We start from the raw sequence: 27,557 nt of genomic DNA on the forward strand, positions 1-27,557 counted from the left end.
GGAAAAATATTGGCCACCCCCTGCCGCTTTATGAGTGGTACGGGCACACAAAAAGGAAATTCATTTTGAAAATTAGAGTTGGCACATACAAATTTACTTGGAACGGCATGGAAATACCGCATATAGGTAGGTATGGTGGACTCATTTGGCACAACTTTGGGTTTAAGAATTTGGATGCACGAGTAGTATTCCCACTTAGTACAAATGGAGGCTAGCAAATAGATTGAGAAGCAACCAACCAAGAAACAAAAACGATCATAAAAGAGTATTAAACATAACTAACACTGAATAATGCACCACAAGTAGGATGAACTTCATTGCATAACTATTGACTTTCGTGCTTGCATAGGGAATCACAAACCTTAACACCAATGTTATTACTAAAGCATAATAACTCACCAACATGACTCACATATTATTGTCTCCATATCGCAAAACTATTGCAAGGAATCAAACTTATCATATCCAATGATCTTCATGAAAGTTTTTATTATATCCCTCTTGAATATTAATTACTTTGGGACTAAATTTATATATTACCATTGCTACTTACAAGCTCTGAAATAAATTTAAGTGAAGCACGGGAGCATAAGTATTTCTTCAAAATTTTCAACTCTCAAAATAATCTAAGTGAAGCATGAGAGTAAATGACAAACTACTCCAAAAAGATATAAGTGAAGATCAAATGAGTAGTTAAGTAAATAGGTAGCTATATGAGGACTCTCTCTTATTTTAAAGTTTCAGATCTAAGTATTTTATTAAAATAGCAAGAAAAACAGAATAAAATGGCATTCCAAAATAGCACACATCATGTGAAGAAGAAAAAACTTAGGCTCAACCGAGGCTAACCGATAATTGTTGATGAAGAAAGGTGGGATGCCTACTGGGGCATCCCCAAGCTTAGATGCTTGAGACTTATTAAAATATTATCTTGGGATGCCTTGGGCATCCCCAAGCTTGACCTTTTGTGTCTCCTTAATTCCTTTTATATTACGGTTTCCCTAAATCATAAAACTTCATCCACACAAAATTCAACAAGAACTCGTGAGATAAGTTAGTATAAATCAATGCAATAACCTTATCATTCTCTACGGTAGAAAAACACTAAAATTATTATTTAACATTGCATACTAAATGCCTCTGCATATTTAATACTCCCTCTGTCCCGAAATTAATGTCGCGCTGGCGTTTTTACAATTTAGTCCTTGTCATTTTCCCAACCAAACCCGTGGTCCTCGTCGTTCTCCTCAATCCCCTTCGACATCGGCCGATTTGCTCGCCCCCCGCCCCCGCCGCCTTGCTCCCCCCTCCTAGCGCCCCACGCAGTCGCCTCATTCCCCTCCGCCCATGGCCCACTGCCTACCGCCCCGCAGAGGAACCTGAAGGTTCAGGTTTTGGAGACGACCGCCCAACAACCAACGCCCGCTCTCCTTACGCCTATGCCTGTCGTTGATCACCTCCTTGTCGTCGACCATGAAGCTAGCCCCCTTCATGGACACTATCGACCTGAGCACTGAGATGCACGTGTGCCCCTTTTCCACTCCCAAGGTGGAGGAGCTCATCGTCGAGCTCGCCAGAGCACTATGCAACTTCACCAACATTGATTTCATCTCGCTAGAGAACTACGCGGCTACACTACGGGACCCACCGCAGTCAAAGGTCTCATTTTCCCCCTTCTCCTCCCTTTAATTTCTTGCAATTTCTTCTTCATCTTCTTGAATTTTTCTACTGGAAACAGTACAGAGCTAAAGTGCTAAATAGAGCAATCTAATGTTGCATGGTGGCGTTCGAGGTGAGGGACAAGCCAGCAGGTTGAGAGTAACTTTATTCTCTAGGAGGGCATGCACCATGTTAAACCTCAACTTGCGGAGTTGTTGTTTTTAGATAACTAAAATTATACCAACGAATTTCAGTTAAAAGATGTCCTCTTGCATGAACCTTAACCGAAGTTGTCCCTCTAAAAGATGTTTTAGCAGTTGTTTGAACTGAACCTGAACTAAAACTGGTGGATGCGGAGAGAAGAATATGCCCCATTTTCATACTTCTTGGAGAGTCAGTGTTTTCTATTGCAGGATTGGCTAAAATAATGCTGAGATGGATGGAAGAACCCCTAAGTTTGTTGTTCCTCTTTTCGAACAAAAAAGTTTGTTGTTCCTGCACTCAACGATTAGGCAGGGTCAGGCTATGATAAATCGCTTTGGCAATTTCAGCCTTGGTTTCTCTGTAGATATGAGAAGGTACTGCAACATTAATGCATCCAATGATAGTGAGGAGAAATTTCTTTCATGTGTTCTCTCTAGCTCATCAAGCACATTTTCCTCCAGGTCAGTGCCAAAGATCTTGGGCGATTATATTCTTCTGTCTGCTTCTTGTAGCTCCAGTTCCTCCATGTCGAACATACTTGTTCATGTTCTTCTCAACCTTGTTACTCTGTTGGAACTTGGCAATATAGTTGTGCACTGTAAATTCAGTTACACTTTACATTGGCCACTCATCTAGCACCACATGGATATATTTTCCTTGGCCAATCTTTTCACATGGATGCCTCATTGTTTGGTAGGTTAAACTTCACAATGTTTTTTACGGTAGGAATCAACCCATCACCCACATGAATTTAGCTAGGTGGGTGATCCTGGTTCAAATGAATTAAAGGTGACCTCCTCAAAGTAGTCCAAAGACAACCTTGCAAGTCCAAGAGAGAACCAACATACTTGGCAAAAATGGCAACATCAATGTCAATCAACAGTATTTAGGCATTTGCACGATAAAACAACATCAATATCAAAGAATTTGAAGATGCCTCAGAGTATAGTTTAGCAAAAAGAGAACTAGAGGTAAAAACACAAGCAGGAAACACCGGTGTTTGTCTGAATTTATTTCCTACACCCAATTGTTTTTCTAAACGTCTGTAGAGGTTATACTTATGCTACTGAATTTAAAATTGAATGGAATTATCATTTAGATGCACATTTGATAGACTGCAAGTTGGTTATTTGGTTGTTCCAAACACAAGATCAATGCAATCACCTACCGTTAGTTCCATTACTATTCCATTTCATGGCAGAAAAAAGCATATTGTTTTGTTTGTTAAAGATAAACATCTCCCTCAGTGTTCACTGTTCAGAATGGTGGTATCTTAAAACTGACAGAAATGTTGATGTCTAGGAGGAACTGGAGCAACTCTGCTTGCCAGATGAGATATAAGCACGAAGCTCCTTAACTCGAACACCGAAGTGAACAAACATCCCAACAATCATGTGCTGCCAAGGACACTGAATAATCTCGAGTGGAGTTGGAAGCCATTGGATCTTTTTCGAACTACAACTAGCAGGACATCAACTCCAAAATTATAAAGTGCATTCCTATAAAATTATCTGATGATTTCTGGGAATAAAATAAGAAAATCTTGTCTGATGTTGATCTGCTTGAAAATTAGCAGTGAATTTGATTGAATTTCAGAGAGTGCAGAGGAGCGACAACAACAACAACTAGATGGGCATGGGAGAAGCAGGCGATAGGGGACAAGCACGGGAGAGAGCAGAGCTCCACCAGCAGCAACAGCTGGAGCTTGAGGACGCGTGGGAGAGCAGTTCTGTGCGGCAGCACAGGTCTTGGCGTCGACGCAGTTATCGGTGCCGGCGGAAGAGTAGTTCTGGGAAGCAGCACAAGTCTGGGTGGCGGGAGGGGATCACAGCAGCGTAGGTCTAGGCAGCGGCGGCGACCCCCGTAGGAACCACAGCTAGAGGGGACTGCAGCTGGCCGGCGCCCGCCCCTGGCGACGCTCAGGCGACGAGCGGAGGGGTCAGTTTGAGACAATTTTCAGACGATGAGGTTTTGTTTGTAAATTTACCAATGAATTGGGCGCGCGACATTTATTTCAGGACGGAGGGAGTACTACTATCCTCGAATAGAATCATTAAACAAGCAAACATATGCAAACAATGCAAACATAACAGCAATCTGTCTAAACAGGACAGTCTGTAAAGAATGCAAGAAGATCCATACTACTCTAACTCCAAAAATTCTGAAAAATTACCACATTGTAGAAAATTTATCATAGCTTATTGTTAAAAAATCTGCATTTTATCACATTCTTACTTTTCTCAAGAATTCACGCACTAGCGTGCAACTTTCTGTTTTCAAACATCCACATATAGACTTGCAAAATAAGCATGGCAAAGGCTATACTTGACATTTTTATTGAAATAAAATATGCAAAACATTATTATAAATAACATCAAGCAAATCCTAACAAACTCCAAGCAAAAGACATATCATGTGATGAATGAAAATATAGCTCCAAATGAGGTTACCGATAATGTTGGAGACGAAAGAGAGGATGCCTTCCGGGGCATCCCCAAGCTTAGTTGCTTGGATCTACCTTGAATATTACCTTGGGGGTGCCTCGGGCATCCCCAAGATTAGGGTCTTGTCACTCCTTATCCTCCTCATATCGATATCTCACCCAAAACTTGAAAACTTCAATCACACAAAACTTAACAGAACTTCATGAGATGCGTTCGTATGATAAAGAGCAAACCATTCATTTTGGTACTGTCAAAGACAAGATAATTGTTCTCACATAATGACTATTGTACCTTATAATTTCCAAAATTTATATTGAGCAATGTAAGCCATAGAAACTAGGAAACAAGCAAACTATGCATTGAAAACAGAATATGTCAAAAACATAATAGTATGTAGTAATCTGAATAAAAACCATACTTCTGCAACTCTAAAAATCATGAAAAATTAGGACAACATAGGGAATTTATATATAAATCATTTATAAAAAATTCAGAGAAAAAGCACGTTTCTGTCAATTTACAAAATTCCAGAACTGGGTGCAAAAGTTTCTGTTTTTGCACAGAATCAAATCAACTAGCATCCACGCTATCCCAAAGGATTTACTTGGCACTTAATTGAAACAAAAGCAATAAAACATGATTAATACAGTAGCATAATCATGTGAACAAACAAAAACAGTAGGTATAAGTGTTGGTTTGTCTCCCAACAAGCGCTTTTCTTTAATGCCTTTTTAGCTAGGCATGATAATTTCCATGATGCTCACATAAAAGTAAAGAAATGAAACATAACGGGATCATCATGAAGCATATGACTAGCACATTTAAGTCCAACCCACTTCCTATGCATAGGGATTTTGTGAGCAAACAAACTATTGGAACAAGAATCAACTAGCATAGGAAAGCAAAACAAGCAAAAATTCAAAACATTCAGCATAAAGTGAGGAAACTTGATATTATTGCAATTCCTACAAGCATATGTTCCTCCCTCATAATAATATTCAGTGTCATCATGAATGAATTCAAAAATATAGCTATCACATAAAGCATTATTTTCATGGTCCACATGCATAGAAATTTTATTACTCCCCACATAAGCAAATTTATCCTCGTCCTTATTGGTGGGAGAAAATTCAACAAAATAACTATCATGACATACTTGATTGGCATAATCAATTTGAGCATTAAAATCATGGTGACAAGTTTCTGATGGAAATATGACCTAGAGGCAATAATAAAGTGTTATTATTATATTTCCTTATTCATGATAAAGGTTTATTATTCATGCTAGAATTGTATTGACCGGAAACTTAAATACTTGTGTGGAAACAAAAACAAATACCGTGTCCCTAGTGAGCCTCTACTAGACTAGCTCGTTGATCAAAAGACGGTTAAGATTTCCTAACCATAGACATGAGTTGTAATTTGATAACGGAATCACATCATTAGGAGAATGATGTGATGGACAAGACCCAACCGTTAGCATAACATATGATCATTTAGTTTATTGCTACTGCTTTCTTAATGTCAAATACATGTTTCTTCAACCATGAGATCATGCAACTCCTGGACTCCGGAGGAATAGCTTGTGTGCCATCAAACGTCACAACGTAACTGGGTCATCATAAAGGTTCTCTACAGGTATTTCCGAAGGTGTCTGTTGAGTTGGCATGGATCGAGACTGGGACTTGTCACTCCGTATGACGGATAGGTATCTCTGGGCCCTCTCGGTAATACGGCATCACAAGAATCTTGCAAGCAAAGTTACTAAGGAGTTAGTTGTAGGATGATGTATTACAGAGTGAGTAAAGACACTTGCCAGTAATGAGATTGAACTAGGTATGGAGATACCGACGATTGAATCTCGGGCAAGTAACATACCGACAGAGAAAGGGAACTACATATGTTGTCATAAAGGTTTGACCGATACTAATCTTTGTAGAATATGTAGGAACCAATATGGGCATCCAGGTCCCGCTATTGGTTATTCACCGGAGAAGCGTCTCGTTCATGTCTACATCATTCTCGAACCCATAGGGTCTACATGCTTAACGTTCTTTGACGATATAGTATTATATGAGTTATGCATGTTGGTGACTGAATGTTGTTCGGAGTCCCGGATGAGATCACGGACATGACAAGGAGCTCCGGAATAGTCCGGAGGTAAATATTGATATATGAGATGATAGTGTTTAGTCTCCGGAAGGGTTCCGGAATTCATTGGAAGGGGTTTCAGATGTTTCCCGAAATGTTCTCGTACGAGAACACTTCATTTGGACCAAGGGGTAAAGCCCACAAGGCTTTGGGAAGGTGCAAAAGGAAGTTTTGCGAAGGCCAGGGTCCAAACACAAGGGTCCCTGGCGTCTGGGGCCAGACGCCAAGGACCCTGGCGTCTGGTCCTGGAGTCTGATAAGGACTCTTGCCTTGCGGGCTAAACCGACTTTGAGGAGGCTCTTTCTCCAAGTTACGACCCCAGGGCTCAACATATAAATAGAGGGGCAGGGAGCACCCGAGACACATTAAGAATCACCAAGCCATGTGCCGGCAACCCCGTCCCCTCTAGTTTATCCTCCGTCTAGTTTCCGTTGTGCTTGGCGAAGCCCTGCGGAGATTGTTCTTCACCAACATCGTCACCACGCCGTTGTGCTGCCGGAACTCATCTACTACTTCGTTTCTCTTGCTCGATCGAGAAGGCGAGGACATCATCAATCTGAACATGTGCTGAACGCGGAGGTGCCGTATGTTCGGTGCTTGATCGGGATGGATCATGAAGGTGTACGACTACATCAATTGCGTTGATAAAACGCTTCCGCTTAGTGATCTTCAAGGGTATGAAGATGTTCTCCCCCTCTCGTAGCTATGCATCTCCATGGACAGATCTTGCATGCGCGTAGAATTTTTTTGTTTTCCATGCAACGTTCCCTAACAGTTTCATGGTTATAATTATTCTTTAAAGCATACATGTCATCACAATAATCATCATATGTAGCAACTTCATTGTCAAAATCAATTGAAACCTCTTCCAAAATAGTGGAATCATCATTAAATAAAGTCATGACCTCTCCAAATCCACTTCCATAATTATTATAATAAGATTCAACACCCTCCAAAATAGTGGGATAATTATTATCTAAAGTTGGCACTCTTCCAAACTCACTTTCATAAATATTGCAATCATCATTAATAGGAGGCATGCTTTCATCATAATAAATTTTCTCATCAAAACTTGAAGGACTAAAAATATCATCTTCATCAAACATAGCATCCCCAAGCTTATGGCTTTGCATATCACTAGCATCATGGATATCCAAAGAATTCATACTAACAACATTGCAACCATGCTCATCATTCATGGATTTTGTGCCAAACATTTTATTGAATTCTTCTTCCATCAATTGAGCACAATTTTCCGATCTATCATTTTCAAGAAAGACATGATAAATACGAACAATATGAGGCCACCTAAATTCTATTTTTTTGTAATTTTCTTTTCATAAACAAACTAGTGATAAAACAAGAAACTAAACTATTTGATTGCAAGATCTAAAGATATACCTTCAAGCACTCACCTCCCCAGCAACGGCGCCATAAAAGAGCTTGATGTCTACTACACCATTTGTTCTTGTAGACTCGTGTTGGGCCTCCAAGCGCGGAGTTTTGTAGGACAGTAGAAAATTTCCCTCAAGTGGATGACCTAAGGTTTATCAATCCGTGGGAGACGTAGGATGAAGATGGTATCTCTCAAACAACCCTGCAACCAAATAATAAAGAGTCTCTTGTGTCCTCAACACACCCAATACAATGGCAAATTTTATAGGTGTACTAGTTCGGCGAAGAGATGGTGATAAAAGTGTAATATGGATGGTAGAAATATTTTTTTATAATTTGAATAAATAAAAACAGCAAGGTAGCAAGTAACAAAAGTGAGCACAAACGGTATTGCAATGCTTGAAAATGAGACCTAGGGTCCATACTTTCACTAGTGCAATCTCTCAACAATGCTAATATAATTGGATCACATAACAATCCCTTGACGTGCGATGAACAAACACTGCAAAGTTCCTATCTAACGGAGAACATAATAAGAAATTGTTTATAGGGTACGAAACCACCTCAAAGTTATTCTTTCCGATCAATCTTTCCAAGAGCTCATACTATAATAACACCAAGTTATCCTTTCCGATGGATCTATCCAAGAGTTCGTACTAAAATAACACCATATGATACACAACAACCAACTCTAATGTCACCTAGATACTCCAATGTCACCACAAGTATCCATGAGTTAACTATACGACACACATCAAACAATTTCAGATTCATAATACTCAATCCAACACAAAGAACCTCAAAGATTGCCCCAAGATTTCTACCGGAGAAACAAAGACGACAACGTGCATCAACCCGTATGCATAGGTTACCCCAATGTCACCTCGGGAATCTGCGAGTTGAGTGCCAAAACACATATCAAGCGAATCAATATGATACCCCATTGTCACCACGGGTATTCATAGCAATACATACATCAAGTGCTCTCAAATCCATAAAAGTATTCATTCTGATAATAGCGAAATCTCAAAGGGAAAACTCAGTTCATCACAACAAAATAGAGAGGGAGAAACACCATATGATCCAACTATATTAACAAAGCTCGCGATATATCAAGATCGTGCCAAGTAAAGAACACGAGAGAGAGAGAAAGAGAGAGAGAGAGAGAGAGAGAGAGAGAGAGAGAGAGAGAGAGATTAAACACATATCTACTAGTACAAACCATCAGCCCTGAGGGTGGACTACTCCCTCCTCATAATGGTGGCCACCGGGATGATGAAGATGGCCTTCTATGATGATTTCCCCCTCCGACAGAGTGCGGAAATAGGGTCCAGATTAGTTTTTCGTGGCTAGTCCGATCTAAGTTTATTTCTGGTTTTTTTTGTATTTATAGGATTTTTTGGCATTGGTTTCACGCGAAGATGAGCTTCGAGGGGCCCACAACCCACCAGGGCGCGCCACGGGGGGCTGGCATGCCCCGGTGTCTTGTGCTCACCTTCTTCACCTTCTGTTCCTCCCACGAAGCTTCTAGTGCCTCTTTTGTTCCAAAAAATCGTCAAAAAGTTTTGTTGCATTTGGAGAACTTCTATTTCCGCACAAAAAACAACACCACGGTAGTTCTGCTTAAAACATCGTTAGTCCGGGTTAGTTTCTTTCAAATCATACCGAAACCATATAGAATTGTTGTGAACATGGCATGAATACTTCATAAATTATAGATACATTGGATACGTATCAACGGCTCTGCCAACTCGAACCAAAGCCACCTCGGATATAGAACGGTGAGAAATTTTCCCGATTCAAGACTATAAGACCACACATAGCTTTTGGGCGACAAACCCGCTTCAAAACAATCTTACATTTGCCTCCGGTAACCTTTTCACAACCCGCCCAAAGAAAAGCGCATCTCAATGCGTCAATCCTCTTTAGCATCTCCGTCGGCAAGACGAGAGAAGTGATGGTGTAGATGGCAAGGGCAGTGAGGACCACCTTAACCAAGATAGTCCGACCAGGGGTGGCCATGAGCTGACCAATCCAAGGGGCAAGATTTCGAGTAGCTTTATCCTCTAGTGAAAGTAAGTGCACAACTTTAAGCCTCGAGACCAACAGTGGAAGCCCCAGATACATCATGGGGAAGTGCATAATCTTGGACGGGAAGTGATGTAGGATGTCGTGAAGATTAAGGCTTGCACACCGAATTGGAGCCACCATGCTTTTGCTGCACAGACAAGGCACGTGACCTCCCCAAAAGCATCATGGATGGAGGCAAAAAATGGAGACATCTTCATTGATGGGCTTCACGACAACAACAACATTGTCGGCATATAGGGAGGCACGAGGAGTTGTAGTGTTTCTCCAGATCGGTCGGAGTTTGCCTTGGGCCGTGGCCTTATTAAGGATGTGGTCGAGGGGGTCAATGGCGAGCACAAAAATTAAAGGGGACAATGGGTCTCCCTGTCGCAATCCCCTCCCATGCCGAATAGGGTCTCCAATAGTGCCATTAAGCAACACTCTCAAGGAGGCCGAAGTGAGGAGCGCCGAGACCCAACCTCAGAACCATGTGGGGAAGCTAAGGTGTTGCAGGAGATCCATCAAGTATTCCCACCGAACTGTGTCAAAGGCCTTCTTGATGTCGAGCTTTAATAGCAACATGGGATTTTTGCTCTGGTGTATCCTTCTGGCGAGGTTGCGGATGTAGATCAAGTTGTCATGAACACATCGCTTCTTGATAAAGGCACTTTGGGCAGGCAAGACAAGGTCATTCATGTGGACAAAAAGGTGCATCCACTGTCATCTTAGCAAAGAACTTGGTCACGGCATGGATTAGGCTTATAGTCCTAAAGTCTGAAATATCCACCACACCATCTTTCTTTGGGATAAGCGCGATGTTGGCTGAGTTTATCCAATGCAAGTTGGAGGCATGGAGGCTGGAGAAGTGGTTAATAGCAGCCATGACGCCCACCTTGATGATATCCTAGCATGCCTTGAAGAACACACCCGTGAACCCATCCAGCGTCGACGCCTTATCACTTGGAGAATTGAACACAACCCTCCTAGCCTCTTATGGTGAACGAAGCTCCAATGTCACTGAGATCACATTCTGGGGTGGGAACACAATGCCCATTTATGTCCTTATGTCGCCGGGGGGTCCTTCTTGATGAGGGGGGAAAGTGTTGATGAATAATAACCTTCTTGTGGTTGTGTTCGGTCACCCATCCAGCATTATGCTTGAGGTGGTGGATAAAATGTCCTCCGCCAACGATTGATTCTTAGATGGAAGATTGTAGAGTTTGTGTGCCCCTCTTTAATGCTTGCTATTCTAGAGATTTGCCGCTTATGAGACTTTTCAAGTAACGCCAAACCAACCACCTATCTTTTGAGCCTCTTACAGAGGTCAAGCTCTTCCGAGCTCAAAGGCCATGACTCTTGCGCAACATCGAGACGAAGGATGATCTCCAAAGCCATATGTAATTGAACTTTCACATTGGAGAAGAGAGATTTGCTCCAAGTCTTTAGTCTGGAACTCACTTTCTTGAGCTTGTGGTGGAGAACGTGGTATGGCTCGACGTGGTTGTGGTCCTCAATCCACACATCTTGGACGGTTGTTAAGAAGCAGGGCATATTAATCTAGAAGTTCTCAAACCAAAATCATTTAGTGCCATTCGGGCCATTCACATTCTCAAGTTGAAGTGGGAAGTTGTCAGATAGGGAGGAGGACAAGGCATGAAGGATGTGGGTTCCAAACTCCAAGTCCCATTCCTCATTGCATAAAAAGCTATCAAGCTTGCTCAAGGTGGGCTCACTCTGCCCATTAATCCAAGTGAATCTCCTGTTTTGGAGGCAAATTTGTTTTTAACTCGCATGAGTTCAAAGTGTTACCAAACCTGGCAATGCGGCCTCGATCAACATTCACACGATTCTTATCCCTAACTCGATAAATCTGGTTAAAGAGGGTATACTTTGATCATTCATAAGGGTATAATTTGTTCATTCTGGTTTTACTTGTTCATGTGATAGACGTACTTTTTGTGTGTGTAGGTGATAGACGTATCTGATGTTATATTCACCTGCCCTATGTTTAGCTATGTGTGCTCACGTGGTTAGCTATTAGTATGAGATTCATTTTACATATTAGGGTTGTCATCACAATTTATTTATGGATTAAATTGATTAAAAAGTTACTAAGTTATCCAATAGGTTTAGAATCATTTGCTTAAGCTTCTTGTGTAGCCTTTGGTTAATTTTTTTTAGAATGCCTTTGGTTCAACTTGAGCAGATGGAGTGGCAACATGAGAAGTTTATTTATATGGCAACAATCACTTCAGACTGACCATAGTAGGAGTAACTTCAAGAGTAACATAAGCTCTAACTTAGCAAACTTGCCTATGTGGCTTCGAGTCTTTTTTAAAGGAGGATAATCCCCAGCCTCTCAATCAGGACGATGCATGCAACCATATATTATTAATAGAAAAATCCAGCAGTCGAACACCATCGACCCAAACCCTGAGGCCATATACCTCGCGGCAGTAACTCCCCCAGATAACCACTAACCCAATGATACAAGACACAACATAAACGAAAAATACACAACTCCTAGGTTGCCCCTTCAAGAAGGAATTGCCGCAGGCAAGTCCACCACAAGGTTGAACTTCGGATTATCATCCCCAAAGCAAAACTTCAATCCACCACCTTCAACAAGGACACGACGCAGGCGCGCGGCGGCATAGCCCGACTAGAGGTCTTGTGTTTCCACCAGAGTGCATAAGCTCATCGTTGAAGCTAGTTGCACCATCGCCTTTATCCTTCTACCGACGCCTCGATAGCTGGATACCTTTGGAGAAGACAACAAAACACAATGACGTGCCATACCGCTTGCCTCCTGCTACTGTTGCACCGTCTTCGATCCAACAACAACATGCTAAATTGACACCTCCGCCAGTAGCACATCCGGTAGCAGGCATGACTTGACGTCTCCATATAAGATGTCGTGCGTGTAACATCCGCCAGTAGCACATCCACTGGTGGCTTCACCTGCTCATGACAGGCACCGCCCGACAACTCTGAGAGAGGCTCATGTGTAACCTACCGAGCCCCATTGAACCCGATCTGTTGATGGAGGGGACGTCCCATACCGCCACCAGCCTCAGAAGGACGTCACCATCTCGAGATCCGGACTCTGAGTCGCCCACACGACCCCGGAGTCCGCCGCCGTTGATGAAGAGGGGCCGCCGCCCCGATTCCGGGCGCTATAGGGAGCTCCCACCGTCGTGCCAGCCGATGTCGTCACCCATAGAAAGGCAGCAGCCGTCGCGATCCCGCATCGAGTGTCGTCGATGCCGGAGGAAGCTCCAGCCGCCACGCGCGTCCTGCGAAGAGCCCGGACACGGGATCCCAAGATCCGCCGCCACCGGCGCCGCCACAAGGACCCACCACCTGGCCCGTCATCCCCGGCGGAGGGGACGCCGCCACCACCATGCTCGGATCCGGGTTAGCCGTCGCCATCGCCACCGCCAAGACCGGATCCGGGCTGGAGGACGCCGCCGCCACCGCCACCGGCCACGCCCAGCCCCATCTCCATCTTCTATTCGCTTCTAGCCGACCGGCACGCCACGCCCAACTGATCCACCCGCGCCGCCAAGTGCCGCCGCTAGGATCCACCGTGCCATGGATCCGCAAGACGCCTTCGCCGAAGCCATCGTCTCACGCCGTCCGGCATCGTGCGAGGAGAAGGGGATCCCCGCCGCCGCCTACGCTGACCGGATCGGTGGCGCACGGCAGCGGCGGCGAGGGAGGGAGCTGGAGGCGGCGGACTAGGAGCGGCGGTTGGGGTTCGCCCCCTCGGTCGATCGCGGGAGCGATGCGAGGGGGTCTGTGGCATTGAGTTAACAAGGAGAGATGCAAATTGAGTAACTTAGCCAGTTATCGTAACATCATAAATCCTAGTACAATATGAGTCTATAACCTAATAAATGAAGGTTTGCATGACACCGCACTTATGTTACTACCTACTATGAAGGTAATAACATAGCTTAGGATAATGTGTATGTTACTATTGAAGTTACTCTCCACTATGCCTAGTCTTGGTTGTTCTCGGAGCAACAACACGCTTACAACTTTCCTGATGCGACTATGATCTTGCCCGATTTTATCTTCAAGATAACATCCTCTTGAGATTTTGCCATTCACGGCAATTTTCCACAAGAACATCAACAACGCATAATCAACACCGAGGAATTCATGAGCGATACAAGAGAGCGAAGAGGTCGAGGCTGAGCACACTGCATACATGGGCAGCAGCAGCAGCAAGGGTACGGGCTCGCGGCACGGTACACCGAATACCTGGACGAAATAAAGGTGACATAACTGGCGCCGTACCGCTGCCCACTGCTGATCCTGCGCGCGGCAGGGCATGCAGCGGCACCGGCACGGGCACCGGCATCGGATCCGCTCCGCTCCGGGCGCGTGTTTGGACGTGGTGCCATGCCGAGGCCGAGCGACGAAACACGAAAGGGTGAAAAGCAGAGCAAAAGATGGTGCGCGCGTCTGTGGGAATCGGCGCCGGTGCCAAGTGGAGTAACTCCTCCCTCCACCTGTTTGAAACGGCTACCTACTGCTCACCAATAGAAGCAAGAAAACTCTAGAGAGAGGAAGAGAGAGGCAGAGGCCGTAGGTCGGGAAAGCGACGCGGCGCGCGCGCGCCCACAGACGCCCACACAGGCACACACATTGTCACGTACAAGTAGGCAGTGGGTAGGCTATAGATAGGGTCTACTCCTACGCGGGAGGGTCACAGGCTATGCGTTGTGAACAGGACCCCGTGGTCCGCTGCCTGCTTGTTTCCGAGTCCAAGGATGACTCGTCGTCATAATCATAATGAAGGAAGGAACGCCCCCCGCAACCGCAACCTCTCTCTTCTCCTTTCCTTTTCCCTGCTATATATACACCGCACCGGCACGCCACACCCGTCAGCAAGCAACATTAACTCACTTGTTGAGCTCCACACTCCAGCTCCAGCGCAGCCGCAGAGTGCAGAGTGACTGAGCGGAGATGGGCGAGGAGGCCAATTGCGACGCCGTGATGGAGGCCGGCAACGGCAACGGCAAGGCCAAGGAGAACGGCCACGCCGTTGCGGCCATGCCGGACGTCAAGGCCGACGACGCCGTGGTGGCGCTGGCCGACCCCCGCCTGCAGGGCATCTCCGACGCCATCCGCGTCGTCCCGCACTTCCCCAAGCCAGGTAGGTCCTCCCCTCTCTTGGTTTGCTTGACTCTTGATCCATCCAGCAGCGCAGCGCACGACCGACATAAACTTGCTTGTTGGGTCGCATCGCAGGCATCATGTTCAACGACATCACGACGCTCCTGCTGCGGCCCGGGGTGTTCAAGGACGCCGTGGACATGTTCGTCGAGCGCTACCGCGGCACGGGCATCGCCGCCGTCGCCGGTAACCCATCCCGTCCCTGATTACTAGTAATTCCCCCATGCATGTACGTACTAGTACTTGTCTATCCAGCTCCCGCTCCCGCTCCCGCTCCCGCTCCGTCCTCCTCCCGTCCTCTGAAGGCAACAAGAGGCAGAGGGTGGTAGAGAAGGAGGGCTGGGCTGAGCCCCTGGGCTGTTGGCAGCGTAGTGTTGCGAGATTCCATCCATTCCGTAATATCTTTGAGGGAGATCTCCCGTGGTCCTTTTGCTCCCCCATGCTTGTCGTCGCCCGGGTGCGCTTTTTCGCATCACTCTACTCACCCGTCCTTCGCCTTTTCTCGGGAGGACAATATCATATAGCAGCCACAATAATAGTCCCACGCCACTGTTCCTGCTGGCTAAGCTTTGCCACACCCTTCATCTTAATCTTAGTAGAAGATGTGCCACTACCAAATCGCTAGTACTCCCTCCGTTTAGAAATACTTGTCATCAAAATGAATAAAAAGGGACGTATCTAGATGTATTTTAGTTCTAGATACATCCCTTTTTGTTTATTTTGATGACAAGTATTTTTGGAGGGAGGGAGTAGTAGTACTGTGCATGTGAGTAGGAGTTCTGGCGGTCACGGTTGGTAATGGCGTGGTGGTAAAACGGTCACGAGTGCAGGGCTGCCTACCAAAACGGAAAGTCGGGCGTCTGGTACGTTGTGCATGTGGGCGTTATGGTCTTTTATTCTAAGATAATGCCATGGCCATATGATCGGGGCGTGCTCAAAAGCTCCATTTCTTTTTCTCTGAAGAATGAGCTGCTCGCTAGTATAATTATCAGGTCAGTACAAGAAGGCTCCTTTTTTTCATGGTTTTTTTTTTGAGCGAATGGTGTTGTTTGGAGCTGAATTAATGTATGCGTCGGCGCCTGACCGACCCAACCCGGGCCGGCCTCGCAGAGTGCGTGCGTGCCAGAATGTTTGGCACATGACGTGGTCGCGCTTCTCCGACTTCCGACTTGTTTTTTTCAAAGGGCGGTCACGAGTCGGGTCGGGGGGGATCTGCCGCATTCAATAGCGTATCCGGGGCGCATGTAGAAGCCCTGGCACGGGCAGATCTCGCGGCCAGCGAGGGGACCAGGTCAAGGTCCCCCGTGGTCTGACGGCCGCGGCCGTGTCTGCCGGGGATCGGGCGGTGGGTGGCCGCGGCACACCGGACGGATCGGCCCTGTAGCACCCCGGTTGCTCTCATGTCATGCATGTGGCCAATCTGCCGTCGTTTTCACGGGAAAGTACTGCTTCTGAGATTTTGCTTTCTTCCTTTGTTGGATCCTCTGTCTGCTTTGCTTCTGCGATTCCTTGCTGGTCCTGGATTTTCCATTCCGTTTCCTCATACCCTCTCCTCCTATTTTCTCTACTCCTAATGAAGCAGTTGATAGTCTCGCTTTCAGATTTTGTTTTATCCCACCTTCCATGGTTTTTTTGGTACCTTCTCCCACCTTCGCTGGTTTTTTTTGGTACCTTCTCCCACCTTCGCTGGTTTTTTTCGTAGATTTTTTTTCGTCCCTTCCCACCACTTCATCGGTTTATTTTCGCGTCACCCTCTCACACAATGAAAGAAATCTGAACAGATTAGAACTTTCCATGCTGGCGCAAGTTATTTAGTAATGTAGAATCAATCACGAACAATCTTTAAAGATCAAATCTAAATTAATTAACCTTACCTTAAATCACTCAATCACATTAATTAGAAAACAAATATTTCATTTTCAGAAAAATCGCTCAATCACATTAATCTTACCTTAACTCATGGATGGTAATCAATCTCCAAACAAAGAAAACAATACATCGAGGGAGCAGTAAATAAACTCTTTTTCTTATGACATGTATATGATCTTCCCTTCCCTCTCCGTTGTCGAGCATTCTTGATTCTTGAGGCCGATGCTTGGGCTGTGTCACTGGGTTGCGACGGTGCCGGAGGACGAGGACGGCGAGGCCGGGTGCCGCGGCACCGTGTTGACCGCGACCGGTGAAGGGGGTCGCTTCCAGGGTTTTTTTTCGTCCCACCTCCCATGGGTTTTTTTGGTACCTCCTCCCACCTTCGCTGGTTTTTTCGTAGATTTTTTTTCGTCCCTTCCCACCACTTCATCGGTTTATTTTCGCGTCACCCTCTCACACAACGAAAGAAATCTGAATAGATCAGAACTTTTCATACTGGCGCAAGTTATTTAGTAATGTAGAATCAATCACGAACAATCTTTAAAGATCAAATCTAAATTAATTAACCTTACCTTGAATCACTCAATCACATTAATTAGAAAACAAATATTTCATTTTCAGAAAAATCGCTCAATCACATTAATCTTACCTTAACTCACGGATGGTAATCAATCTCCAAACAAAGAAAACAATACATCGAGGGAGCAGTAAATAAACTCTCTTTCTTATGACATGTATATGATCTTCCATTCCCTCTCCGTTGTCGAGCATTCTTGATTCTCAAGGCCGATGCTTGGGCTGCGTCACTGGGTTGCGACAGTACCGGAGGACGAGGACGGCGAGGCCGGGTGCCGTGGCACCGCGTTGACCGCGACTGGTGAAGGGGGCGAAGAAGGGCGGCTTCCCTGGCCCTGGCCGTGGCCCTGGGAGTTGGTGCGGTGGAAGCGGCACTTGAAGGACCCGGCGTGGGTGGCCGGCGCGCAGACACACTTGGAAGCGGGCTCGTGGCCCGCGCCGGACGGCGCCAACCCGGGCCACCTCCTCCGCCTATTCTTGGAGTTATGGCTGGCCGATTTACATGAAATTAATTCCGTCGGTTGTGGTGGCAAATATAATACACATAGTCCATGTTGTTATGCATGCACTAGCGTGTGTGTGTGTGTGACATAGATGGATTATGGTCCCGTATCCAATAAGATGGATATGTGTGTGTGTGTGTGTTAGAGAGAGAGAGGGGGGGAGAGAGAGTGAGGAAGAGGGAGGGAGAGTGTGTGTGTGTGAGGATTTGATGGTAAAAAAGGTCGCCAATGTCACTTGATATGTATGAGAATATTAATATTGAACTCTTAAAGTTAATGTGGCCCCGTTGCAACGCACGGGTGTTCTTCTAGTCTTTACTAGTAGACTAGACTAGAGTATCTTATTCTCGACTAAATGGAGTTATTATGTTGTGCGTCATCATATTACTATTATACTAGTAATACTAAAATACTACTTACTCTAGTAAAGATTACTCCCTCCGTTTCTAAATATTTATCTTTTTAGAGATTTCAAATGGACTACCACATACGGATGTATATAGGCATAGTTTATAGTGTAGATTCACTCATTTTGCTCCGTATGTAGTCATTTGTTGAAATCTCTAGAAAGACAAATACTCCCTCCGTCCAGAAATACTTGTCCTTGAAATGAATAAAATGGATATATCTATAACTAAAATAAGTCTAGATACAATCATTTGAAGGACAAGTATTTACGGACGGAGGGAGTAAATACTTGTCATCAAAATGAATAAAAGAGGATGTATCTAAATGTATTTTAGTTCTACATACATCTCTTTTTATCCATTTTAATGACAAGTATTTTCGGACCGAGGGAGTATTTAGGAACGGAGGGAGTATTTCGGATGTGTTAGATTCTTTTGGATGTGTAAGCTGAAGTGAAGGAGCATTCTTCCGACTTGTTTGTTTCCATTCTCCAGGGATTGAGGCGAGAGGATTTATATTTGGCCCCGCGATTGCACTAGCCGTCGGTGCCAAGTTCATTCCGTTGCGCAAGCCTAAGAAACTCCCAGGTGAGCTCCCCTAGACAAGGTTCCTTTCTGCATACGTAATTGCCACTGGAACCTGTTGCCATTTGTCTATTCAGCTACTGGTTCCCTTCGTATTTTGTGCTAAATTTTGACTTTAGATTTAACTAACAAAATGAATGTTAATTCATGTAATAAAAAATAATAACACTGACAACTATGTTCAAATATGAATCCGTTGATATTTTTTTTCGTGACATGCATTATAACTATTTTAGTTAAATCTACGGTCAAAGTTTCGCGCAAAATACTAAGAAGACCAATAAACCAAGGACGGAGGCAGTAGTGAGTAAATTTGTTTCTATCTTTTCTCATGCAAGCAAGTAAAACTGGTAATCAGGAAGTAAATAAACTTTACACACACACATAAAAAAAACGTTGTCAGTCCCTTTATGCAGCAGCGCATGATGAAACCTGAAGAAATTTGCAGGCATTCGGAACCATCTCTCTTTGCAGTGTCCAGCACATGTTCTATTACTTTTTTCAAATGCTTGCCGAGGCATGGGCAGGAGCTCTGCCATTTCATATTTTCATATAAGAAGAAGAGATTTGCCAAGTTAATTTGAGGAAAACCAAGCGAAAACCAAAATACAAACACTAAAGACAGAAAAAGAAAACTAGAGGTTGGTGGCAGGGTTTAGGCAAGATATTGTGTGGTCAATTTAAAGTTTTTCTGCAAACCGCAAAAAATAAATAAAACTGAAGTATTTTTGCAGCACACGGATGTGCTAACATTTTCTTTTACGAACATGAAAGGTGAGGTGATTTCTGAGACCTATGTTCTCGAATACGGAACTGATTGTCTGGAGATGCATGTTGGTGCTATCGAACCCCGTGAGCGTGTTTTGATCGTTGATGATCTGGTTGCAACTGGTGGGACACTTTGTGCTGCTATAAATCTTCTGGGTACGTATCGCATACCTTTCAAGTACTCCCGCAATTTTCATTTACTTCGATCAAGTTTGTATTAAAAATATTGACATCCATAATAGTAAATCAATATCATTAGAGTCCGAATATATTTTCATATCATTTGTATTCATTATGATGAAATTTATGTAATTGCCCATCAACTTGGTCAAACACTATAAAGTTTGACTTAGGTAAAACCTAATATGCAGAATAAATAAAAACGGCGGAGTCTTGACGTGTACTTGCATGGTAATTTCAAACCAAATGCCACTAAATAGTACAACCTCTGTTCATTTCTTTTTTTGGACTCATGGCCAGTCTAAAAAACATCTTGATTAATGGACAGAGGGGATAACTGTTTGAATTTGGTAAGGAATCCAGACAAAATACCTTGCATTTGATTACTATTTCCTTGGGTAATTCGTATGTATGTCTTTTTATTTAGTTGTCTGTTACTTGTGCAACTTCAGATTCAGAGCCCATTATTCACTGACCGGGGTAACAGTTGATCAGTCAATTCTCGATTTGTTAGCCCTTGACACATTTGCAGAAGGCGCCAGTGCATGGCATGGCAGACCGGTAGTTGCCTAGCATCAGATCAAGTATCTTATCAAGTGGAGTATCACTTGTCTTGAAACTGTACCACACCCTGCACATCTTTTACCACCCTAATTATTCAAATCCACAACGGCATCAACACTGTCAGAAACAGCTTAAATAATCCCTGGAATGTAGTACTCCCTCCGTCCGAAAATACTTGTCATCAACATGGACAAAAAATGATGTATCTAGAACTAAAATACATCTAGATACATCCCCTTTTATTCATTTTGATGACAAGTATTCCCGGACGGAGGGAGTAATAGACTAATTGGATTCGCATGTACGGATGGCAGGCCTCCACACAGCTTGGTGATAACCGATAGTGGCCTAGTTATATATATTAATTAGTATGAAATCTTCCGTAATGGGACATGCTTTATATCTTGGCAAGATCTCTCCGGAGAGAATCTTGTTTGAAGATATGTCCTCGTACAAATTGATGTGGAAGCATGATTTGATGTTGACACTACATGTTTTGGAGGCTTCAATCACAGAATCAAGTACTCTCGCCCAGAATGCTATACTATCTTTTCAGCTGCACCTTTCCTTGTCTGCACTTACTCTGACGCTGTCATGCCATTAAGCATGCGTCTTTTTTAATTCTACCTCTGCTCATTTTTACAAGACGTTTTAGACATTCAGACACTGTTTAAAACAGTAGAAAGCAAGCTGTCTGAAACGTCTTATAAAAACAAACAGAGGGAGTAGTATTTTGCACAACCTTGTTTCTAGAACGCTATACTGCCTTTTGGATACCTTTCTAGATGAATTTTATCTTGCACTGGTAAAAAGTAGATAGGTGTTTTTTGAATACTTTTTCTTACCGAGCTGTTTGATTTCCAGAACGTGCTGGAGCTGATGTCGTTGAGTGTGCTTGTCTCATTGGGCTCCCTAAATTTAAGGTATTTCGTCTTTCTTTACACATAAATCAGATATACTATCCAAAGTGTCGATTGACATCTGAATCTGATATATGCACACATTATATTTCTGCTTCTTAGTTATCACAACTCGTATCTGTTAGCAATTCTCATTCGTTTACTGCTCTGTCTGAAGCCTAAATTACACTGTCACCGGATTTGACCACTTGAATAGCATAGTTCTTGGCCTGTGCACCTTTACTAGTTTGCTCAGATACTGTCTGCTCTGCACACTTCATATAGCCTGTTGGCGCCATGTAGCTTCAGACAGTGGCGTCAATGAACAAACATGACCGACCATGTCTATTCCTCACAATCACAGCTGAGATAGTCGTATGAGTGTTAAGTACCAGCTGGTTATCCATAGGCTTGAGCAAAACAACTTGGGAATGGGGCATCTCTTTTCCCTTTTCCTCCTCTTCAAAACATATACTCTGTATATTTGTTCACAAAACGGGGCTGTGTTGCTTACTAGCTTTGTGCAATTGCACTATCATGAATAAATAATACCAGGATTGGTCAAGGAATGGGGACTTGCATTTTATTTAGCGATGGTGCATCCTGTGGTGCTCATGCTGCAGAATAAGTGATGCGTCTTACTAGATAGCGGATAGAGATCATGTGGCATCAAATGTCTTTTTTTTTTTTTGAAACGGAAGGTGGCATCAAATGTCTGAGGACAATGTGAAAGAAGCATCAGGAACCATTCTTTAGTATTCGCTGTCAATCTTACACCTGTCACTGCAGTTGCTTGAAAAGTTTTCCATTGAGTGTATCTGAATTAGCGAATTATCCGACTAGCTTGTACGTAAAAGATTGTTGCTTGAATCTGGTCACTGAGACAGCAACTCGATCCCATGCAGGATTGTTACAAGCTCAACGGGAAGCCTGTCTATGTACTGGTGGAGTCTCTCGAATATGAAAAATAAGAAACCGGTGACCAGGTGAGGTGAGCCTCTCTCTCAGGCCACTTTTCTTGCAAACCCCTGAACCTGAACTCAATATCGACTGGTAATCTGGTCCTTTTTTTTTCTTCTCAGGGACGCATCATGGCTTCATCCTGCTGCGGTAGTATTAGGGAGTGGGGGAGGTTAGGGAGCGGTACGTGAATGGATGGGTGTAGTCTTTGTAGGCTGAGAGTGGTTTCTTCAACTGTACTGAAGAGCTTCCTTTGTGCTCGGGAGAAATGATCGTTAGCTGAGACGTGAGTCCTGTAGTTCCATCATTATTGGTTATTATTAATTGTGTGGTTTGATTTCTTGGCACGGGCAAGAGGATGGAGAGAAATCCTGCATCGTGGTGTGTGACGAGAATCACAGAGTGCAGTGTTTTGTCCTGGGCGATCCCGTGTACGTTGGATATTGCTTCACGGACGACACCGTATGCACGATCTGCAGCCGATATTTCCTTCCCAACTACGCTAGCTTCAGCTTTTGAATAAAAAACAATTGCCTAAACGCTGATGGTGCTGTCATGTAGTATCGTGCAGGGGTCGGGCACAAAATTATCGTCCGTGTAGCAGCGCTCGTGTACGTTAGGGCCGGCCAAAGCGTCGTGCACGTCGTGTCGTACGCCTCATGCATGCATGCGGAGATGCGCTGCCCTGCTTTCAGCGTCGATCGTGGCAGGGCAGGCGACGTGTTTTGTCTTGTCACGTCGGTCGGACCGGCAGGCAGGGCTGGCCGGCCGGTCAGAGGCTACAGCCTACAGGAGTCGTTCTCCGGCTAGCTAGCCTGTGCTCAGGCGTGTCGTACGTGAAGTTCTTGCCGGCGGCGCAGCGGTGGTAGCTGCATCAACCACCATGACTTTTCTACCGTCACACTGGACCGAATCTGAACCTGTGGCGCGGCAGCGTTGCGTATTGCGAGACAACTATATCAGGTTGCGCGGCAGCGTTGCATGTTGCGGTATATTTTCTTTTTTCACGGTACAAACACAAACACTCATACAAATACAAATACACTCACCCTACCCCTATAAGCACCTCCGAGAGATTCAGCCGACACATTATCTTGAATTGACAAAGTCGTCACAGACGTCTTCGTAGTCGGCGGGACCGCATCCTTCCCCTGAAGGCACATCGCCGAAAGGCAAAATAAACAAGTAAGATCATTTAACTGTTGTCTTTTAACTAGGTTCCCCTTCACCAGCAATTTGTTATGAGCCGGCAGCCACAAGAAAATGTGAACATTGGGAGGAACATGAATATGCCAGATATCAAGAATAAAAACCAGGGCTAATGCCTCTAAAGTTAACCATGACATACATAGATCTAACAGAATATTTACCATTAGATTCAAGCTTCCATATTAAAGCATCATCCTCATCAGAAATTTTGATAGATTTAGCAATACTAACTAGGTCAAACCATAAAAACAGTAATCTATTGTCCACACATCTCCTAGAGGTGATCTTAAGATCTACCCCATCCCACACATCAACAATAGGGATGTTATGTTCATTTGCAATACTATACAGCTCCCAAATTGAATGGCCAAGCTGCATGACCCAAACCAGTGATGTTCCCAAAACTTGATTCTCCTACCATTGCCAATTCTCCATTGGAAATCCACTTTTGCAGCTTTGCCAGCCCACAAAACCCCTTTCCAGAGAGGGGGGGGGGGGGTTGTTATCAGGACAGGAAAAAAAATCGGGTTATTTGGTTCTATATTTAGAATCAACAATCTGTTTCCACATCTTCTGGTCCCCTAACTGGTATTTATAAACCCAAGAAGCAAGGAGGCTAAGGTTCTTCTCAGCCATGTTAGGAATCCCTAGCCCACCATATTGCTTTTTCTGGGTCAAAAGCCCCCAATTAGCTAAATGGTATCCATGAAGCCCCTCATAATTATCCCTGAAGCGGTGAGCCATTTGAGAGTTGATTAGGTTAATAGCCCATTTTGGGAATTTGATCATACTCATAAGATAGGTAGGGATACTAGCTAAAGAAGGCTGGACCAAAACTAACTTCTTATCATATCCTAATAGTATCCCTCTCCAACCAGCATCTCTTTTAAGGACCATGTCAACCACAGGTTGCAAGTCTTCTCTCCCGAGTTTGGAGTGATGTAGAGGGAGTCCTAAATATTTAAGGGGAAAGGACCCTAGGCCACAAGATAGAGCTTGGGCCACAAGTTGGGCATCTTCCTCCTTAATATTGATTGGAACTAGATCATACTTATGAAAGTTGATCCTCAACCCAGACAGTTGCTCAAAGCAAGAAATCAACCATTTTAAGTTTTTAGTAGATTCAAGGTTGTTTTCCAAGAAAAGGAGGGTGTCATCTGCATATTGCAGACTAATGACTCCTTGAGGAAAAATGTTAGACATCAACCCAGTTAGCATCTTGTTTTTAGTAGCTTTAATCAGCATTTTGCTAAAGACATTAGCAGCTAAGTTGAAGAGGAGGGGGGCAGGATCACCCTGTCGCACCCCTTTAGAAGTCTCAAAAACTCACTACTGCAATCATTAATCCTAACAACTACATTTGTAAAGAAGAGATTCAATCTTCATCCACTCGGGGCTAAACCCTCTATGGTACATCATATCTAAGAGGAACTCTTTACTAGTTATATCATAAGCCTTCTCATAATCAAACTTAAGAACAAACCCTTCTTTATTATTGACAACCACATCATGAACAATTTCATGAGCTGTCACTGCACTCTCCGTAATGAACTTACCTTTGATAAAGGTAGTCTGGTTTTGGGAGATAAGCTAACACCTACTTCTCCCAACTGATTAGTAACACACTTAGCAAAAAAATTAAAGCAACAATTGGTCAGGGAAATTGGCCTAAATTTTTGAATGGTGCTAGAATCAGGTTCCTTGGGGATCAAGGTTAATAAAGAAAAGTATAGCCTATGCAGATCCAAATTATCATTATTCCAGGCATCACCATCAACATGAGATCCTTTTTATAGTAGACCAAAAGTATTGATAAAATAGGAATGGGAAGTCATCAGGGCGAGGAGCTCCTCCAGCATAGGGCCCAAACACAGCTTTTTTCACATACTCTTCTGAAATGTCAGTGCCAAGCTTCATGTTATGATTAATGGACACTCTTTCAGAAGGGTCCCAAAACTTAATCTCCAAAGAGATATCAAGAGTACTCTCTTTACTAAATAGTTTTTTATAAAGCTACAACAATCTTAATAATACCCTCAGCATCTTCAATATGACCATTCGAACCAATCAACATCGGGATTTGCTTCTTTCTTCTTCTTTGGTTAGCCAAAGCATGGAAATAAGAAGTGTTTCTCCCTCCTTCTAGAATATTTCTCTCTCCGGATCTCTGTCTAGATTTTATCTCCTCCAATCTCCAAATATTTTGGAGATCCAGAGCTATTTTATCCATATGAGCTTTGGAAGGTGGAGATAATGTCTTGGTCTCAGAAGCAATATCTAAAAGTTCATATTCAACAACCAGTTGTTGCTTGGTTCTATGTTGGGCAGCCTCATAATTAGCATTCCATCCCCTACACATTCGTCTAAGTTTCCTAATCTTGAATTGCCACCTCTCTAAAGGGCCCTTAATAGAAGAGGGGGCATTCTAGCATTTGTTTGACCACCTCCTCAAAGCCTTCAACCTCCAACCACCATTTTTCAAACCTAAATTGTTTGTTTTTTGGTGGTTGGATAGCACCAGTATCAAACACTAGAGGAGTGTGGTCACTACGCACCCTACGGAGGGCTTTAAGTTGGACAGAAGAGAACATACTTTCCCAGTGAAAGTAGTTATAAAAACGTTTTCAGTGTTTGCCATAACCAGATTATCCTAGTTGTTGGCCTAAGTAAACTTCCTAGCAGAGTTTTTCAGTTCAATGAGGCCATATTTATTAACCCAATCATTGAACATATTAACCCAGTGAAAGTTAACTAACGTGGTATTCTTCTATTCACTACTCGATCCTAACCAAGTTAAAGTCACCCCCAACAATGGTTGGACCCAACCAAGCATCCATAGTGTTGTGGAGCTCATTAATAAATTCAAGCTTGAAATTATCATAAGTTGAACCATACACTGCCACAAATCTCCAAGTGATTTTAGTTTTCTTGTCCTTAAGGAGACAAGCAACATAAAATTCTAAAGCATCAAAAGAAATTACCTCAAACATATCATGTTTAATACCCACCAAGATACCTCAAGTAGTCCCAATAGTTGGTAACCAATGCCAGGAGATTTTCTTGAGGGTTAATGTTAGCAAGCTGGAAGTTACTAAATGAATCTTTCTTAGATTCACACAAACTAACCAAGTCAGCACGGGTATATCTTCTTTATATTATATCATGTAAACCTACAAGTTTAGCGAGTGCCTATTGACGTGGCTTAGATCTGCATTGGTATTTCCCCAAAGAGGAAGGGATGATGTAGCACAATTATGACAAGTATTTCCCTCAGTTATGAAACCAAGCTTATCAATCCAGTAGGAGAACCAAGCAACACTATGTAAATGGTACCTGTACACAAAGAACAAATCCTTGCAACCCAACGCGTAAGAGGGGTTGTCAATCCCTCCTCGGTAAAAAGATAGATTAAATTGTATAAGTTTGGATAAATAGATCTAAATAAAACACGAAATAAAATAAGTAAAGAAAAAGTGCGGCAGGATATTTTTCGGTTCTTGGAATAATAGATCTGAAAAAATATGATAAAGGATAGACCCGGCAGTCGTAGATTTCACTAGTGGCTTCTCTCGAGAAAATAACATACGGTGGGTAAACAAATTACTATTGGGCAATTGATAGAAGAACAAATAATTATGACGATATCCAAGGCAATGATCGTGTATATAGGCATCACGTCCAAGATCAGTAGACCAAAATGATTATGTCTACTACTATTACTCCACACATCGACCGCTATCCAACATGCATCTAGTGTATTAAGTTTATGGAGAAATAGAGTAATGCAATAAGAACGATGACATGATGTAGACAAGATCTATTCATGTAGGAATAGACCCCATCTTTTTATCCTTAATAGCAACGATACATGCGTGCCTCGCTACCCCTTCTGTCACTGGGCGAGGTCACCGCGAGATTGAACCCATC

General features: G+C 43.6%; 1 protein-coding gene across 2 annotated transcripts; it reads left to right on the forward strand.

Annotated features, from left to right (window-relative positions):
• Window positions 1-14,758: 14,758 nt before the first annotated feature.
• LOC119323383 (adenine phosphoribosyltransferase 1-like) lies at window positions 14,759-22,763 on the forward strand. 2 transcript variants are annotated; one of them, XM_037597025.1, is made up of 7 exons: window positions 14,759-15,090; window positions 15,186-15,296; window positions 18,961-19,053; window positions 19,825-19,974; window positions 21,427-21,485; window positions 22,367-22,447; window positions 22,544-22,763. In XM_037597025.1, the coding sequence occupies exons 1-6, from the start codon at window positions 14,901-14,903 to the stop codon at window positions 22,430-22,432; spliced, it is 669 nt and encodes a 222-aa protein (XP_037452922.1). In that variant the 5' UTR covers window positions 14,759-14,900; the 3' UTR covers window positions 22,433-22,447; window positions 22,544-22,763. The 2 variants fall into 2 exon arrangements, with proteins under 2 accessions (XP_037452922.1, XP_037452921.1); XM_037597024.1 differs by having other exon boundaries at window positions 14,760-15,090; window positions 22,367-22,452.
• The last annotated feature ends 4,794 nt before the right edge of the window (window positions 22,764-27,557 follow it).

This window comes from Triticum dicoccoides, chromosome 6B, assembly GCF_002162155.2.
Source record: "Triticum dicoccoides isolate Atlit2015 ecotype Zavitan chromosome 6B, WEW_v2.0, whole genome shotgun sequence".
NCBI classification, from domain to species: domain Eukaryota; kingdom Viridiplantae; phylum Streptophyta; class Magnoliopsida; order Poales; family Poaceae; genus Triticum; species Triticum dicoccoides.

Coding starts and splice junctions, on each gene's coding strand:
- LOC119323383 (XM_037597025.1), top strand. CDS start 14,901: ATGGGCGAGGAGGCCAATTGCGACGCCGTGATGGAGGCCGGCAACGGC. Junction 15,091..15,185: donor CCCGCACTTCCCCAAGCCAG/GTAGGTCCTCCC, acceptor GTCGCATCGCAG/GCATCATGTTCAACGACATC. Junction 19,054..19,824: donor CAAGCCTAAGAAACTCCCAG/GTGAGCTCCCCT, acceptor CGAACATGAAAG/GTGAGGTGATTTCTGAGACC.